At 46.4% G+C, this 16596-nt stretch overlaps 1 protein-coding gene across 3 annotated transcripts in view; it reads left to right on the top strand.

Annotated features, from left to right (window-relative positions):
* CEP162 (centrosomal protein 162) overlaps nt 1–16596 on the top strand; it is a 160394-nt gene that overhangs the window by 136310 nt on the left and 7488 nt on the right. For all 3 annotated transcript variants that reach the window (XM_088470612.1, XM_088470595.1, XM_088470604.1), the window contains exons 23-24: nt 3542–4203; nt 7418–7559. In XM_088470612.1, the coding sequence (XP_088326738.1) occupies nt 3542–4203; nt 7418–7559 (804 nt within the window). The remainder of the gene's footprint in view (nt 1–3541; nt 4204–7417; nt 7560–16596) is intronic.

Here is a 16596-nt window from a genome sequence, read left to right as displayed (position 1 = left end):
AGTTTAGAGCACCTGCTGCCATTTTTCTACATCCAAGTTCCTACCGTATATCTTCGTGCATAGTTGAGTCGATGGCCTTGTTGCCACATCGAAGGTATTGCTCTTTGGCTGCAATTCTTACAAGAAGACAACTTCTGGCCAGACTTCTCTGAACAGTAGATGGGTGTACCTGGGTTCTACTGGTATCTGCCAGTTCTAAGCTGATGGCACTGCTGGACATTTTCAGCATGATGTGTTTTTCATCTAATTCACTAAGTTTCCTTGGCCAAATACTGTACCTATGGTCCTCAACGATTCCTGTTTCTTTGTGCTTCTTCAAAATAGCTTGAACAGCACATCTTGAAACCCCAGTCTGCTTTGAAATCTTTGCCTGGGAGAGACCTTGCTGATGCAGTATTAACTACCTTGTGTCTTATTGCTGTGCTTAGTCTTGCCACGGTGTATGGTAGATTTTTAAAGAGTCTTATATTGATTTTGATTTTGTTCATTGATAAAAGTAAACTATTAACACTTCTATTATTGAAAGCATTCTTACTTTGCAGCATTTTTTCCAGGGATGTAGTTATGAGAGCCGCCGGTCTCAATCCCAACGCTGGAATCCCGACAAGGGACTTAAAATAGGCGTAGACACCACTGTTAGGGTCAGACACCACTGGTGGTAGGCAAGGGGAGGGAGACTTTAGGGTTAGGTACCCCCAGGGGTGGATTAGGATTAGGAACTAAGGGGGGAGGGTTAAGTTTAGGCATGAAGGGAGGGAAACTTAGGTTTAGGCACTAACGGGGAGGGTTAGGGTGCGGGTTAGGCTACAAGAAGGGAGTGTTAGGGGGAGAAGGGGGGAGGGCAAATATTCTTACCTGACCACTGTTCAGGATACCAACCCTCGGGATGCCGTTGTCGGTATTGTGACAGGAGGCATCCCGACAGCCGGCATTACATACCCATTCTTTGTTTCCATACCCGCCTAAAACTTTTGCACAGTATTTTGTGTGTGTGTGTGTATGTATATCTATCTATCACACGCACACAATATGGGTCACAAGGTGTTTTTCCCTTGGATTGGGCATGGTCTACTTATTCTTTTGGCTATAGCTCCATTGCAAACCTTCCTCTCTTATGCTGACAGATTTCGCCTCTATAAATATTTTCAATTGAGTAGTTTTTATAATTCCATTAAGAATCCCCAGTTGCCCAAAGCACGTACAACACTGGAGTTAGATTTCTTATGCTTCCCTGCTAGAGACTTATTATCCACCATCGATTTGACTCTTGTATGGTATTTCCCTCCCTTCCCCCTCCCATAAAAGCTCATGAACTGGCATGGGAGCATGACACAGGGGATACTCTTAAAACTGACATTTTGGGAACAGGTATAGGCCAATGTCACGTCCACATAATAGGTCTGCAATAGAGGAGACTCTTTAAAAACCTACCTGCAATAGTATCATGTTCCACAGTGCTTACACAAAATCTTCCCATCTGCCTCGGAGTTACGTTGGAGAGGCTGCAGTTGGGAGGGCAATTTTACAGGATAGTAGTGGACACATTTACAGAATGGAACATGTAACTAGTACAGGTTGAGTCTCCCATATTCAAAATGCTTGGGACCAGGGGTATTTTGGATATCGGAATATTCCGTATTTTGTAATAATTGCATACCATATTGAAATGTCTTAGGAATAGGGCCCAAATCTAAACACAGAATGCATTTATTAATCATATACACCTTGTACACACAGCCTGAAGATAATTTTATACAATACTTTCAATAAATTTGTGGCTCAAACAAAGTTTGTGTACATTCATGAAATTCATTTATGTTTCATGTACACCTTATACACACAGCCTATAGGTCATTTTATACTGTATTTTTAATAATTTGTGCCTTAATATAGTTTGTGTACATTGGACCATCAAAAATCAAAAGTTTCACTATCTCAGTCATGCTAAAAATATTCCGTATTTCGGAATATTTGGATATGGGAGACTCAACCTGTATAGTAAACAAAGCAAATAACTTCTCCATCTGGTCACCATGGCTGACCTGTCACAGGGGCCCTCCAATCCCTTGGTTTGTGATTACGGTACTTCCTTAGCTAATTCTCTTTCTCTAGTGCACAGGTTCTCTGTCCTCAGGATCCCAAACAGTGCATGTTTTCCAGGTCTACTAACAGAATCAAAAGTGAGATATTAGCTCCACCTGTGGGTCTTTTAAAATGTCGGTGAGTAATGATCACACCTGTGCACCAGCTAGGTGACCTGTAAAACGTGACCTGAGGACTGAGTTTGAGAACCACTGTTCTAGTGCATAAGTGTGTGATTGTAATTCTCCTTCATTACTTTTTCAGCTCCAATTTATGTATGATTTAATACTTTATCACTGAATGATTTGCATGATTTTCCTTCATAGATGTGTTGTCTCCTTTATATCCCTGCCCCCCTTACTACCCTTCTTGCTTTCTGTATGCTACCTACAGAGGTGTCCACATACATCTATCCTCCACGCGCTACACATAACGCGGGAGCTGCATGTGACTCTGCAGCACTGAGTGTCTTTTCGTTCAACTTTTTACCTTCAAATGCTTCTTGTTTGCACTGTGATGTGAATAGTTAGCATGAGCAGCTTTTGCTGATTAAAATTATATGCAGCATGCCTATGTTCTGTGTGTAACTGCTGGTGTATCTGCATACGAAACGCTACATTAGTGTTACAGCCGCTGACACTGTAATATAGTGTTTCGCATGCAGATACACCCACAGTCGGTTACAGAATGCTGCATATAATTTTCGCATCACAGTGCAAAAAAAGGCCTATTTGAAGATAAAAAGTTGCACGAAGGGATGTTTAACGTGTAAGGAGGCTAGATGCATGAGGACACATCTGTATATATGAGCTTTACAACAGGCAAACAAAATAAATGAACTAGAGGATACAGACTTAGGTCTAAAGCTGGTCATCCACTAATCTAATCTGGCTGGTAGGAATGAAAACCTGGTAATGTATGGGAGCAAATGACAGTCCATCATATGGTTTTAAACCCTGGAAAACGGACAAAAAACAGTTGTTTAAATTCGTGTGTTTTAAACAGTTTCACTGAACGACCACTTTTGGCTATTTTCCAGTGTTTGTGAGCAAATGGACGATTGTCATTTGCTCCCATACATTACCAGGTTTTCATTCCAACCAGCCAGATTGGACAGATATCAGACAGAAAATTGCATAGTGGATGCCCAGCTTTAGGAGTAAATTAGAAAGCAGCGCTTTTGTAATTGTCTTCTGCGGTTTCAAAGCTGAATTTAAAAGGGAAGTAATAAAAATGGCTGTCTACTATATAATAATATTTCCCCTTTAAAGGCAGCAGCCAAAGACACCGTGGCTTTGAAAACTGCAACTTAGTAAATTTACTCCCAAGTATTTTTTGCGTGTGGACAAGTTATGTATGTCTTGGCTCTATAATTCTGCACCCTGTACTATTTATGTCTCAGATGATAAATATTGCTTAAGCTACAATATCATTCTTTTTTCTATTCATTCCTGTATAGATTCAATATGAGAGTCGAATAAATGAACTTGAAGAATTACATGTTCAGAGACGCCTAAATGAGCCACAAAAACACGTAGACAGCACAATAAAAATAAAAGCACTTGAGCAAGAGCTAGCTATATTTAAGGATACTCATCACTCTACAGTTATGAACCTACAAAAAGAAATTGAGACCCTCAGACAGAAGAATTTGTTTTTAGAACATAAGTCTATGAATAAAGAACAAAACATCTCAAATACTAAAGTGGAAGAGATGCCTGATCAAACAAGATTGACAAAATTTAATCAGGAACTTATTACAAAAAATAAAGAGATTCAAGAGCTCTCAAAAACAGTGGAGAGACTTCAAAAGGAAAGGATGGTCATGCTCTCAGTCAAACCCCATTCAAGCAGAGTCAGTAACAGGAACAAACACTTAAGTGCGCCTGAAGCAGGCATTACACCTCACACCAAGCGAAGCACAGTAGCGACTGAAGTTTTCCCATCAATGTTGGATGATAAACTGTATCAACCAGATACATTTGCAGACTTTCATATTTCTGATCTCCTACAAGAAAACAAAAGTCTAGAAGTTAAAGTACACAAATTGTCTGAAGACCTGAACCAACAAACGGCAAATTATGAAAGTACTTTGGCTAAAGCAGAGCGTGCTATAAAGAGGTAACATGATTCAGAACCTAGTATGCACATGCACTTAGAAACCAATATGTAAAATAAGTTTAAAAAAAACAAGCTGGTATTTTATAGTGTTAACACTGTCACTGCCATGGAATCTACATCAGCATCACTCTGCAAGTGTAGATTATATAGTCTGCCTTTATTTATACCTTGTGAGTCCGTGCCCGTGAGCTGATACCTAAAGTGTTTCAGAGCAATAATTCAGTGCAAATATTATCTTGTCTTCGGTAAACACTATGCACCCTAAATATGCTGTAAGTATTGAAAAACACACTTTATTTAAACTTGAATTTGAGTCATACCTTTTTAACATTGTTGAGTTTCAATAGGCAGTCCCGTTTTCCTAGGTATAACATACATGGGTATGGTCTACCAGGAAATAGGTATGTGTCATAAAGCTTTACAGTTTTGTTACCCGGGAATCTTGCATTGTATGGAAAGCCACTGAATTATGTTACTTATTTCTCCTTCATCCCTATGGTTCTCTGGGACAATGACATACTGGTATAGCAGCTGCAAAAGAGGAGTCTTGAGACTTTCAAATGAAATGCTTTACCTGGGGGTAGAGGAGGGTGCTGTCTAAAGACAGATTTTCCCAATCTTGTACCAAAATAGAAAAGGATCCTTCCACTTAATGCAGTAGGCTTTCTAGTTTAAAAATGGTAGACCTTGTCGGGCTACCATATTAATCTTACATATTGTTGGCACTGACATTGAGGGGTAAATTCACTAAGATGGGAGTTCTATTAAGAAGTGATGTTGCCCATAGCAACCAATCAGATTCCAGGTATTATCTTCTAGAAGGTGCTAGATAAATGAGAAGTAGAATCTGATTTGTTGCTATGGGCAACATCTCTTCTTAAATAGAACTCTCATCTTAGTAAATTCCCTGAGAGAGGAAAAATAAAATCCATTATTTTCAAATTTTTTTATTTTTTTTTAATTTTGCAAAGCTGGATTCATGTTGCAAGGACCACAAAGTATTTCTTTAGTAAATACTTTGCTAAAGCTAGTAATAGCCACAAACTACCATTACGCAAAATAGAGAGAAATTGTTCACCAATTACGGTCAACAGGAGCGATATATATATTTATTAAAAGATGGGTGTGAGTAGATAGCGAAGACATTTGTGTGATTATTAAAACCAATGCTATGCTGCTACTAACATGCCTAGGAGTACATAATAAATATATATATATTTATAGATTTTGAGGCAGAAAGGATGTAAAGAATTATATTCACTGAAGGTGTTTTGTATTTATATGTTAATTTTCACTCCATTGTCATCAATTCTGTGTTGTAAAATAAAATGCTGCTCTGAGAAAATTTTAAGCGAAACCCACGTTGGCCTTTGCTACAGTATGTCTGCTCTAATGCCAGGCTGAATGTTTAATGATAACTAATACAATAATACACAGGTCTTCTGACTGGATTATTTATATAGGTGGAAGCGGCAGCACGTTCATTTAAAGATTACAAAATATTCAGTAACAATTAAAATATACAAACATAATATAGGGAAGATCTTAGTGAGCTACTGTAGATCTTTTGTTCTAGTGCAGGATTTTCCTTTTTCTTCTTTATTAAAATTGGGAACTATCATTGTGTCTGGGAAACATTTCCTGATGTGAGCGGAAGGAATATGACCTTCTCTTCCTTTCACCTAGCCAGGCTACGGCTTCTCTTGCAGGAGGTGCTAGATGTGTGCTGCCGCCTTAGCTCCTTTTTAAAAGTCTGTTTTCTTACAGAAAAAAGTATTTATATCCATGAGGTCCAAAAGCATATTTCTACTCTCAGCCTATGGAGGTGCGAGCAAAAATCAACTGCTTCAATGGGCTGATAAATGCCAATAGAAGTATTATGCATTGTATGCAGAATGGTTTAAGAATTCAAAATAGTTTGTCTGCATAATTTTATTTAGCTATTTTGGGCTGACTCGGAGTTGCATGGATCCCTTCACTGATCCAAATGCCAGGTTTTTAGATACAGGGCAAGCACAGAAGCAAATTTACGTATTATTGCGTGTTCGTCCTATTCTGATTTGGACAGAACGTGGCTGGATCTCTCCATGGAATAGGGCGGTGACAATGCGATGGCACTTAACCACCCTGACTTGTGAGAGTGTATCAAAAGCTCTGTACGATTCTGATTCATGCGTACAGGGGAAGGGAAACCTTACGGATCTCTTGCACTTTGCATGGGGCTGGTGCAAATGAAGGTACTAATGGTTGCAATGGCATGCATAAAATCAATGGGTGGCACAGGTTACTGTTTGCATACACACGATCCCTCGCATTAACCCTACAGATTATCACATTAACATTAAGCGGCCCATACACGGTGCGATTCAAAAATGTATGACACCTCGGTATGTATTCAAATTCAGCCCGATGCATCGCATGCTGCTGTGAATGGTAAACTATGCAGTTTACAAGATGCTTCATTTACCTATTTAACAGCATGACAGATCGCAGATCTTATGGTTTTTCCATAAGACCTACGATGCCTATGTACGACGGCAGGGACGCGCAACGCCGTCATACAGCATGCCAAAACACACGATATGCACGATTGATCATTGCGATCGATCGAAATCGTGCATATCATGTGTAAAATCGCCCCGTGTATAGGCCGCTTTAGATAGTAAATCAGGCTTCTGTGGCTGCCTGGAACTGCAGCCAATTTGCATGCAACTTAGAATCAGCCCTTTAATGTGCAACTACACAGTCTACCAAAAATATATAAAAAAAAAAATAACCTTGTTCACATAAGATAAACTATTTCCCTATTATCCCTTGCCTTTTTAAAATAAATGTTGATTGTTTAAGCAGTTGTGTGTTCATTTGAACCAAACTGGAGTATTCATTTTATTTTTTTCACAGAGCAAGATATAGCAGCCAACAAAAAGCTCCCCGCTTTCTTTCTTGATGCAAATACACTTTGAAATGTAATATGCTTATTATATCAGCAGTAGCGTTCAGAATGATTCCAGATAATACAGATCCTCAGCAGAAGCATTTCTTTATAGGTATACTAAAAGGGTTTTGTTTGAAATGGTGCAATTTAATGTGCTATTTGGCCTTTAGTGAACAGCACAAGCTACAAACTCTCATGAAAATGTAAAAAACCATGCAGTTAGGTGAGGCTGCACATTGGTAAATCTCCCCCTAAGACTGTAATATGTTGTTTTTGTAGTTTAAAAGGCGAAACTGCTCAGCAAGTTGCAGCACTTAAGCAGTCACACCGGAGGGAGATAGAAAAACTAATTTGTCAGAATGCATTAGAACATTCATCATCTCGAGTAGCTGAACTAAGTAGCAAGATTTCATCCCAAGAGGTAAGCAACATAATCATCTCAATAAGTTTGTGTCTTTACATTTGTTTCATAGTATTTGTATCTAAAAAAAAACCTCATAATGGCAGTTTTGTCTACTTACATTTGACTTGTCGCCTACTCGCAATGGAGGCATTTGTCCCTGAGCAAAATGGGTAGGTTGCTTTCTCCTGCATATTCGCTGCACCAGAGACCAGTACATTATAGATATTGGCTGATCAGTGCTTCAGTGATGTCACTGGTTCCTTTCTAACTGAAAGGCTGCATAATGGTTACTTTAAATGTTTGTAGATGATACAGTATGTTCAAATTTTGAAGCGTCACTGCTTTGTTGTTTAGGTATTATGAAATAGTGTGGCTTTTAATAATGTGGGCGATTTGTATAAAAAAAAGTGATAAAACGATTTTTGAAAACCATTAGAAAATCTAATTTTAGCTTTTTTTTTTTTGTCTCTTTACCATGAGTGGTCATATGACCGCTCTTAGGCTGGCCACACACATAGCGATATTTTACCTGATCTGGCCGATTCCAACACATTGGAATGACAGATCATGTAAAATATGGCCAAATCCTGAGTAAATCGTGAGTCCCCACTCACGATCACGAGGTGATGCGGGTCACCGCTGGTTGCACATCGCATCGTCAGATCTGCCGTGCAGTAGGGCAGTTCTGACAATCTAGGACACGATGCACTGTGAAAGTCTGGATGCAGGAGATCGTTTGAAGATTGGACACCAAATTGTGTGCAGATCATGTGGAGATCGTGTGTAGAGCTGCTGGGGAGAGTTTCAAGGGAAATCGTACACATCGGCTGATCTTGTGCAGATTGCCATGTGTGTGGCCACCATTATATTTTGTTGCAGTAACAATGGAAAAATTTGATGATTTAGTTTGTTTGCTTTGTAGCCTAATATGTATAATGCTGATGATACCATATATATTTTTAGTAAAAGAGACCTTCTGTATGCAATTACTCTACATTTATCTGCATTTATACTTTGTCATAAGAACAACAAATTGTGTAAATTGTGCAGTGTGTATGCACGATATGTGCACTCCCATGATCACATGCAACGTCGTCAGGTTTGATGTGCTCCATCAAACCTGACTATATTGCATGCGGCTCCATGCTTGTTAATGAAGGACGGAGTCGGTGACCATTCCGTCCTTCATTAATCGCTGCGATGTGTAACGGCAATCATGCGATATCCAGAGTGTCCCTGGACATCGGCATGATTGCCGGTCGTACAAGTATTTACCCACCTTTAGCTATCAAGGCATAAATTTATCCTTGCTATTGCTGCGGAGTTTGCAGAACCTTTACCGTTGTTCTCGGTCTCACGTTTCTTTGATGCAAGGCCAGCTGATGATCCTCCCTCAGAAAGATCAGCGAAATACAGACTGTGTCATATAGGATTCTGTAACAAAAATTAAACCAAAGATACCCGTCTCATGCCAAAGTAAAGTTTGCAAAAAATGTGAAGATGTATGCAAGTAAAAAAAAAAAAAAAACTCACCTGAAAGTGCCTTGCATACTTCTTTTAACATTCATGATTAAAGTTTCATCCCTTGTTGTTCTTCTTTCTAGTGTCTTCTTGTTTTCAAAACAGGTAATTGTATTTTGTAACAATTTCTACTTCAGGGTCCATAGGGTATCCACAGGATACCTTGGGGTATAGGTGTGACGTCAGTCGCAGGGCACCAAAGAGTTAAGCTTTCAGCCTCCCAGGATGCACTAGGTCCCCCTCCTATACCCCGCCCCCGGGCCAAGGCACCTCAGTTTAGTTTGGTGCCCGGCCGGAGTCGGGTGCACCTGTTGGAGTGGGGGCTAGAAGAGCCCCTGAAGCTTATTCTTCATGCAGCTGTGGCTGCACAACTGGATGTACAGCATGGACAGTCAGTCCTGACGTCCATGCTGTCTTCCCTACACCCCGCCGGTACCAGAACGCCGGTACTGATCCGGGGATGCTGGTGGGCGTCTGGGGTCACAGCTAGCGGTGACCCCAGATGCTCCGGACCATGGCCGGATTCAAGGGGGACAGAGGTAAGCAGCGGGGTCCCGCGGTGGGTCCCCGCTGATCACATGGTCCTAAGTCCCCAGGCAGGGGGCTCCCTGGGGACTGGCTGCAGCGTGGAGCCAGGCGACCAACCTGCGCTTCCACTACCCCCTGGGACAGCGGACCGCAGCAGAGCGGTAGCACTGCGGCGTCCCAGGGGTTAAATGCATGCCAGGGGAGCGCGCCTTCCCTGTCTCACAGCCGGCGCCTCCCCCGCTGCACACAGCCCTCTCTGCATGCTGCCGACTGGTCCTGTGGCAGCGCTCCTCCCCCAGGCCAGCCTCCTCTCTGCTCCTCGGCGGCCATCTTCTCCAGAACGCATGGTGAACGCTGCTGGAAGCGCTGGACGGAAGCATCGTGGTCTGGGTCCCCCCGCATACCTCTCCTCCGCTGTGGTCAGGTCTGTGTATGCAGCGCTGTGTCCTACCAGGCCCTGTGTCTGTGTAGTTGAGTGATCAGCGCTGTTAGTGCAGGAATTGTTATTTCTCTGCATTGTATGTGACTGTGCTAGCGCTGCTGCCTGTAATCTTTTCTTCATCTAAACTGTCAGCTTTATTACTGTCCCTGTTCTTTCTGCTAAAGCCCTTGCGGTGCGGTGCTGCAGGGTGGTCTCTCGCCTATTTAATACTTAATTGGTGAGAGAGGTCACATACGTGGTGCCATCATGTCTGAAAGTGATTTTCCCCTCCGGCTACAGTGTACCACGTGCAAAGTACCGTTAGCGGAGGGGGAGGGTAGCGCGGAGGGCCTTTGCCGGCAGTGTTTGTCCATGGCGCGGCCTATTACGGTTACAGCACCGGTACAGGAGCCGCCCTGGGCTTGTTTCGCTCAGGCGTTAACAGCTTTAGTGGGCCAGTTAGCTCCGCAGCCCGCGTTTACTCCGATGGGTTTGTCCCAGCAGTCTGTGGTGTCGTCACCCATGCAGGGGTTCCCACGACAATTGGTGGTACCCCACAGTCTCCCTATTTCCCCGCTCCCGGGTTCTCAGGAGCCAGCGTGGGTTAACTCCCTGACGAGTTCTGTACAGCACTTGTCGGATGTGTTGCAAGGGGAGTCTGTGATGCGGCCTCATAAACGGCCGGTGGCGTCTCTGTCCGCTCCTTATGAGGATGACGAAGGGACGTCTGATGATGGGGAGATTCTAGATCCTTACGATCAGGAACCTCTCCATACTAAGGACGCTGATGCTAAGTCCAAAGTATATATTCCTGGACTTATTCGGGCGGTCCGCACAGCCTTGGTGATTGAGGACGAAGTTCCCCCAGCGGCTAAATCTAAGTATGCCTTTTTCAAAGATGTGAAGGGCGATGCCACAGTCTTTCCTCTTTCGGGTCAGTTGGTGGACCATTTAGAGGAGGCGTGGAAACAACCTGGCAAAAGATACCAGCCGCAGAGACGCCTGGCGGTGGCTTATCCGTTCGCGGATAATTATTTTGCGAAGTGGGAATCCCCTCCACAGGTGGATTCTCACGTGACCCGTCTTGTCCGTAGTGCCACATTGCCGATGCCATCCATGTCCTCCCTTAAGGATGCTACGGACCGCAAGGTAGAAATCTGCCTGAAGTCCGCTTATTCCCTTGCAGGGGGGGCAGCACGGCCGGCTATGGCCATTTGCTGGGTTGCCAGAGCGATGGAGCGCTGGGCGGATTCATTAGAGGCTTCTTTTGAATCCGACTGTCCGGCCGATCAGGCGGAGTTGATTGGCAATCTCCGTGATTCGGTCACCTACATCAACGAGGCGGCTCTAGACATTAGTACTCTGGTGTCTAGAATTTCTTCAGCAGCGGTAGCTGCTCGTCGCACCTTGTGGCTGCGATCCTGGAAGGCGGACGCAGATTCCAAGAAAGGTCTGGAAGCGTTGCCGTTTACCGGAGAAGTTCTCTTCGGTCCGGATCTGGATAAGATTGTGGCCACGCTGGCGGCAGCCAAATTTGCCTGTCTCCCGTCGGCCGCTGCTCCTTCTGGTTCGGGACCATCGTCCTTTCGGTCATCTAGGGCCCAGGGCAGGCCCAAACCACAGTCGTTTCCTCGACAGGCTGGCCCTAAGAAATCGGTCAAGCCCCGGAAGCAGGCATGGAGTACCAGACGTCCGGCCCCCAAGCCAGATGACAAGCCTGCGGCCTGACGGTCCGGGCCTCCCTTTGGGGGATCCCAGGGTGGGAGGCCGCCTGCTACAGTTCGCCCAGTGTTGGTCGACCACTACGACAGACACTTGGGTTCTGGAGGTGGTTTCTCACGGATACGCCCTCTCCTTCCTGCACAGACCCCCGGCTCGCTTCTTCACCACGGGTCTCCCATCAGACCGGAACAAGGCTACGGAGCTGCGGAAGGTATTGCACACTATGCTCCAGGCTGGAGTTATAGTGGCGGTTCCATTCTCCCAGAGGGGCCAGGGTTTCTATTCAAATCTATTTTTGGTACAGAAACCCAATGGGTCATATCGTCCGATTCTCAACCTCAAAGCACTCAACAAGTCTTTGCGGGTCCCGAAGTTTCGGATGGAGACCCTACGGTCCATCATTCTGGCGCTGGAACCTGGGGACTACTTGGTGTCATTGGACATACAGGACGCTTACCTGCATGTCCCTATTCTTTGGCGCCATCAACAGTTCCTCAGGTTCGCAATCAGCAGCGACCACTTCCAGTTTCGGGCGTTACCTTTTGGCCTGGCAACAGCACCACGTGTTTTCACCAAGGTGATGGCGGTCATGGCGGCTTCTCTGCGGCTGCAGGGAGTCCGCATGTTGCCGTATTTGGACGACCTGTTATTGGTGGCAGGATCTCCAGAGCTCCTGTTACGCCACTTGGACCTGACCATTGCACTGCTGCAACGGCACGGCTGGCTAATCAACTGGCAGAAGTCCACTCTAATCCCGTCTCGGAGGATTCTGCATCTTGGAGCCTTATTGGACTCGGGACAGCAAAGGATCTTCGTGACGGAGGACAAGATCTCTGCTTTACAGTCAAGGGTGCGCAGTTGTCTGCACAGCCGCCGGGTGTCCTTACACTCGGCGATGAGGTTACTGGGCTCCATGGTGTCGGTGTTCGACATGGTGGAATACGCCCAGTTTCACTCCAGACCTCTGCAGCACCTGATCCTGTCCAAGTGGAACGGGCTGACTCAGTCTCTGAAGTCCCAGACGATTGTGCTCACCCAGGAGGTTCGCCTGTCCCTTACGTGGTGGTTACAGACGACCCACCTCAACAAGGGACGTCCGTTCTGGGTTCCAAATTGGGTCCTGTTGACAACGGACGCCAGTCTTCGGGGCTGGGGAGCAGTTTCGGGTCCACACTTGTTCCAGGGCAGGTGGACGCCGACAGAAGCGGAGCTTCCAATAAATATCTTGGAACTCCGTGCGGTCTTCAATGCTCTCCAGCAGGCACAGCGGTTTCTCCAGGGTCGCCCGGTGCAGGTCCAGTCGGACAACGCTACCACCGTGGCCTACATAAACAGGCAAGGAGGAACTCGCAGTCGGGCGGCTCTCGTAGAGGTCTCTCGGATCCTGGTTTGGGCGGAGCGCAATCTTCCGGCCATATCAGCGGTCTTCATCCCGGGAGTGCTCAATTGGGAGGCGGACTTTCTAAGTCGCCAGGACGTTCATCCGGGGGAATGGTCCCTGCACCCGGACGTTTTTCAACTACTGGTGGACAGGTGGGGTCTTCCAGAAATCGACCTCATGGCGTCCCGGCACAACAACAAGTTGCCGGTGTACGGGTCTCGCACAAGAGACGAAGGGGCGTCTCTGGTGGATGCTCTGTCCGTCCGGTGGACGTTCCGGTTCGCATACCTGTTCCCTCCGGTCTCCCTTCTTCCACGGGTAATCCGGAAATTCAAACAGGAAGGAGGGACGCTCCTGTTGATAGCTCCCGCGTGGCCCAGACGGCACTGGTTCTCAGACCTTCAGGGTCTGTCTGTGGACATTCCTCTGCGGTTGCCGCTACGACCGGACCTTCTGTCTCAGGGTCCTTGCCTTCACCCGGACCTGACTCGGCTGTCTTTGACGGCGTGGCTGTTGAGACGGCCATGCTGAGGTCCCGGGGGTTTTCCAGCTCTGTGGTGCGTACCATGTTGCGAGCTCGGAAACCGTCTTCCGCGAGGATATACCATCGCGTGTGGCATACGTTCTTCCAGTGGTGTCGACCGAGAGGTTATGCACCGCGGGAGTTTCGTCTGTCTCGGATTCTCGCCTTCCTGCAAGCGGGACTAGATCATGGGCTTCGCCTTGCTTCTTTGAAGGTACAGGTTTCGGCCCTATCTGTCTGGTTTCACCGTAGGATTGCTACAATCCCGGATGTGCGCACCTTTATGCAGGGTGTTCTCCGCATTCAGCCGCCCTTTGTTCCACCTGTGGCGCCTTGGGATTTGGCTGTGGTCCTGAGGGCTCTCCAAGGACCGCCGTTTGAACCACTGGGCTCAGTGGATCTTAAATGGCTAACAGCTAAGACTGTTTTCCTTCTGGCCATTGCTTCGGCCAGACGTGTTTCTGAGTTAGGGGCTCTTTCTTGTAGACCCCCTTTCTTGGTTTTTTATGGGAACAGGGCAGTGCTCCGCACTCGGCCCGAGTTTCTTCCCAAAGTTGTTTCCCAGTTTCATATTAACGAGGAAATAGTTGTTCCGGCCTTTAACTCACCGGGTCTTTCCGTGGGTGAGGCCTCTTTGGATGTTGTGCGGGCCTTAAGGACTTATGTTGACCGCACTTCTTCGTTTAGGAAGTCGGACGCTTTGTTTGTCCTCTTTGGCTTCCGTAAAAAGGGTTGGCCTGCTTCAAAGCAAACTTTGGCAGCCTGGATCCGTATGGCTATTTCTGAAGCTTATCTTCATGAAGGCCTACCGGTCCCTCCTTCTCTGAAGGCTCATTCCACTAGGTCTGTGGGTCCTTCGTGGGCAGCTCGACGTGGTGCCTCGGCAGTTCAGATCTGCAAGGCTGCTACGTGGTCTTCTGTCCATACCTTCGTGAGGTATTACAGGTTTGACACCTTCGCCTCTCAGGATGCTTCCTTCGGGCGGCGGATTCTCCTTTCTGCACAGGAGCGTCCCCACCCTTAAAGGATACTGCTTTGGGACATCCCCAAGGTATCCTGTGGATACCCTATGGACCCTGAAGTAGAAAATATGAGATATGGTAAGAACTTACCCTTGTTATCTCTATTTCTACGAAGTCCATAGGGTTCCACAGGACTCCCGCCCTGTCGCACCTGTGCTGCAGATGGGCTTTGCTCTGGTCACCGGTTTTCCGTCTCCCTCTGGTGAGAATGTGATTCTTGTATGTGTCCAGATCTTTGTTCTCTCTCTTCCTTCTCCTCCTCCGGCCTATGGCTTGGTAACTAACTGAGGTGCCTTGGCCCGGGGGCGGGGTATAGGAGGGGGACCTAGTGCATCCTGGGAGGCTGAAAGCTTAACTCTTTGGTGCCCTGCGACTGACGTCACACCTATACCCCAAGGTATCCTGTGGAACCCTATGGACTTCGTAGAAATAGAGATAACAAGGGTAAGTTCTTACCATATCTCATATTTTGTGCATGTTACAAAAGTTACTGAAAATTTTTAATAAACAGTAATTTCTTCTGCAGGGCCCATAGGGCTCCACAGCGAGACCTTGGGGTGTAGGTGGTGGATGAGGACACCGGGCACCACACAGTTAAAGCTTTAGCTCCCAGGATTCACCGGTCCATCCCCCTATTCCCTGCCCCCGCGCCAGAGGCACCTCAGTTTCGACGGTGCCCGACTGGAGTCGGGTCACCATTATGCAGAAACATGGATGGTTAATCAACTGGAAAAAGTCCTCCCTGAATCCCTCACATAATGATTCATCTGGGAGCCCTGCTGGATTCTCAGGATCTGAGAATCTTTCTGACATATCCACACTTCAACTACGAGTGCGCAGATGTCTTCACAGTTGCCGAGTGTCGATCCACTCAGCAATTCAGGTTCTGGGATCCATGGTGTCCACCTTCGACATGGTGGAGTATGCTCCATTCCATTCCAGGCCTTTGCAAAGGCTGATCCTCTCCAGGGGGAATGGGTTACCCCATCGGATCAAAGCTCAGACGATGGTTCTCTCTCTGGAGGTGCGTCTGTCTCTATCTTGGTGGCTACAGACATCTCATCTAACCAAGGGTCGCCCCTTTTGGATCCCGAACTGGGTAATCCTAGCAACGGATGCCAGTCTCCGGGGCTAGGGTGCAGTGACCGGTCTGCATTCATTTCAGGGCCATTGGATATCGGTCGAATCAACCCTGCCAATCAACATTTTGGAACTTCGAGCTGTCTACAGGGCCCTCAAACTGGCCCAGCACAGTTCAGTCTGACAATTCCACAACAGTGGCAACCAACCATCAAGGAGGCACTCGAAGTTGGGCAGCAATGACAGAAGTGTCATGCATTATGACATGGGCCGAGGGTCACCTCCCAGCCATCTCTGCAGTGTTCATTCTGGGAGTTCTCAATTGGCGAGCAGACTTCCTGAGCAGTCACAACGTGCATCCCGGGGAATTGTCGTTTCACCAAGAGTTGTTTCAACTCCTAGTGAACAGATGGGGCCTCCCAGAGGTGAACCTCATGGCCTCCAGACACAATCGCAAACTGCCAGTGTACGGGTCCAGAACAAGAGATGCCGCGGCAACCTTTGTAGACGCAGTGAAGTGGACCTTTCAGTTTGCATACCTATTTCCTCCAGTCTCCCTTCTTCCTCTAGTTCTTTGGAAGTACAAACAAGACGTAGGCCCTGTCCTGCTGGTGGCTCCAGCTTGGCCCAGACATCATTGGCACTCAGATCTTCGGAGTCTCTCCATCAACACTCCGTTCCTGCTGCCTCAACGACCGGACCTATTGTCTCAAGGTCCTTGCCTTTAGCCGGATCTGGGTCATCTCTCTTTGACGGCATGGCTCTTGAGACATCCCTCCTGAAGTCCAAAAGTTTCTCTAGCGCTGTAGTTAAAATTATGCTCAGAGCACGTAAGCCAGCCTCTACTCTGATCTACC

This window comes from Taudactylus pleione, unplaced genomic scaffold (assembly GCF_031769625.1).
Source record: "Taudactylus pleione unplaced genomic scaffold, aTauple2 ptg000015l, whole genome shotgun sequence".
In the NCBI taxonomy this organism is placed as follows: Eukaryota; Metazoa; Chordata; class Amphibia; order Anura; family Myobatrachidae; genus Taudactylus; species Taudactylus pleione.
This window is presented reverse-complemented; position numbering and strand designations above follow the sequence as displayed.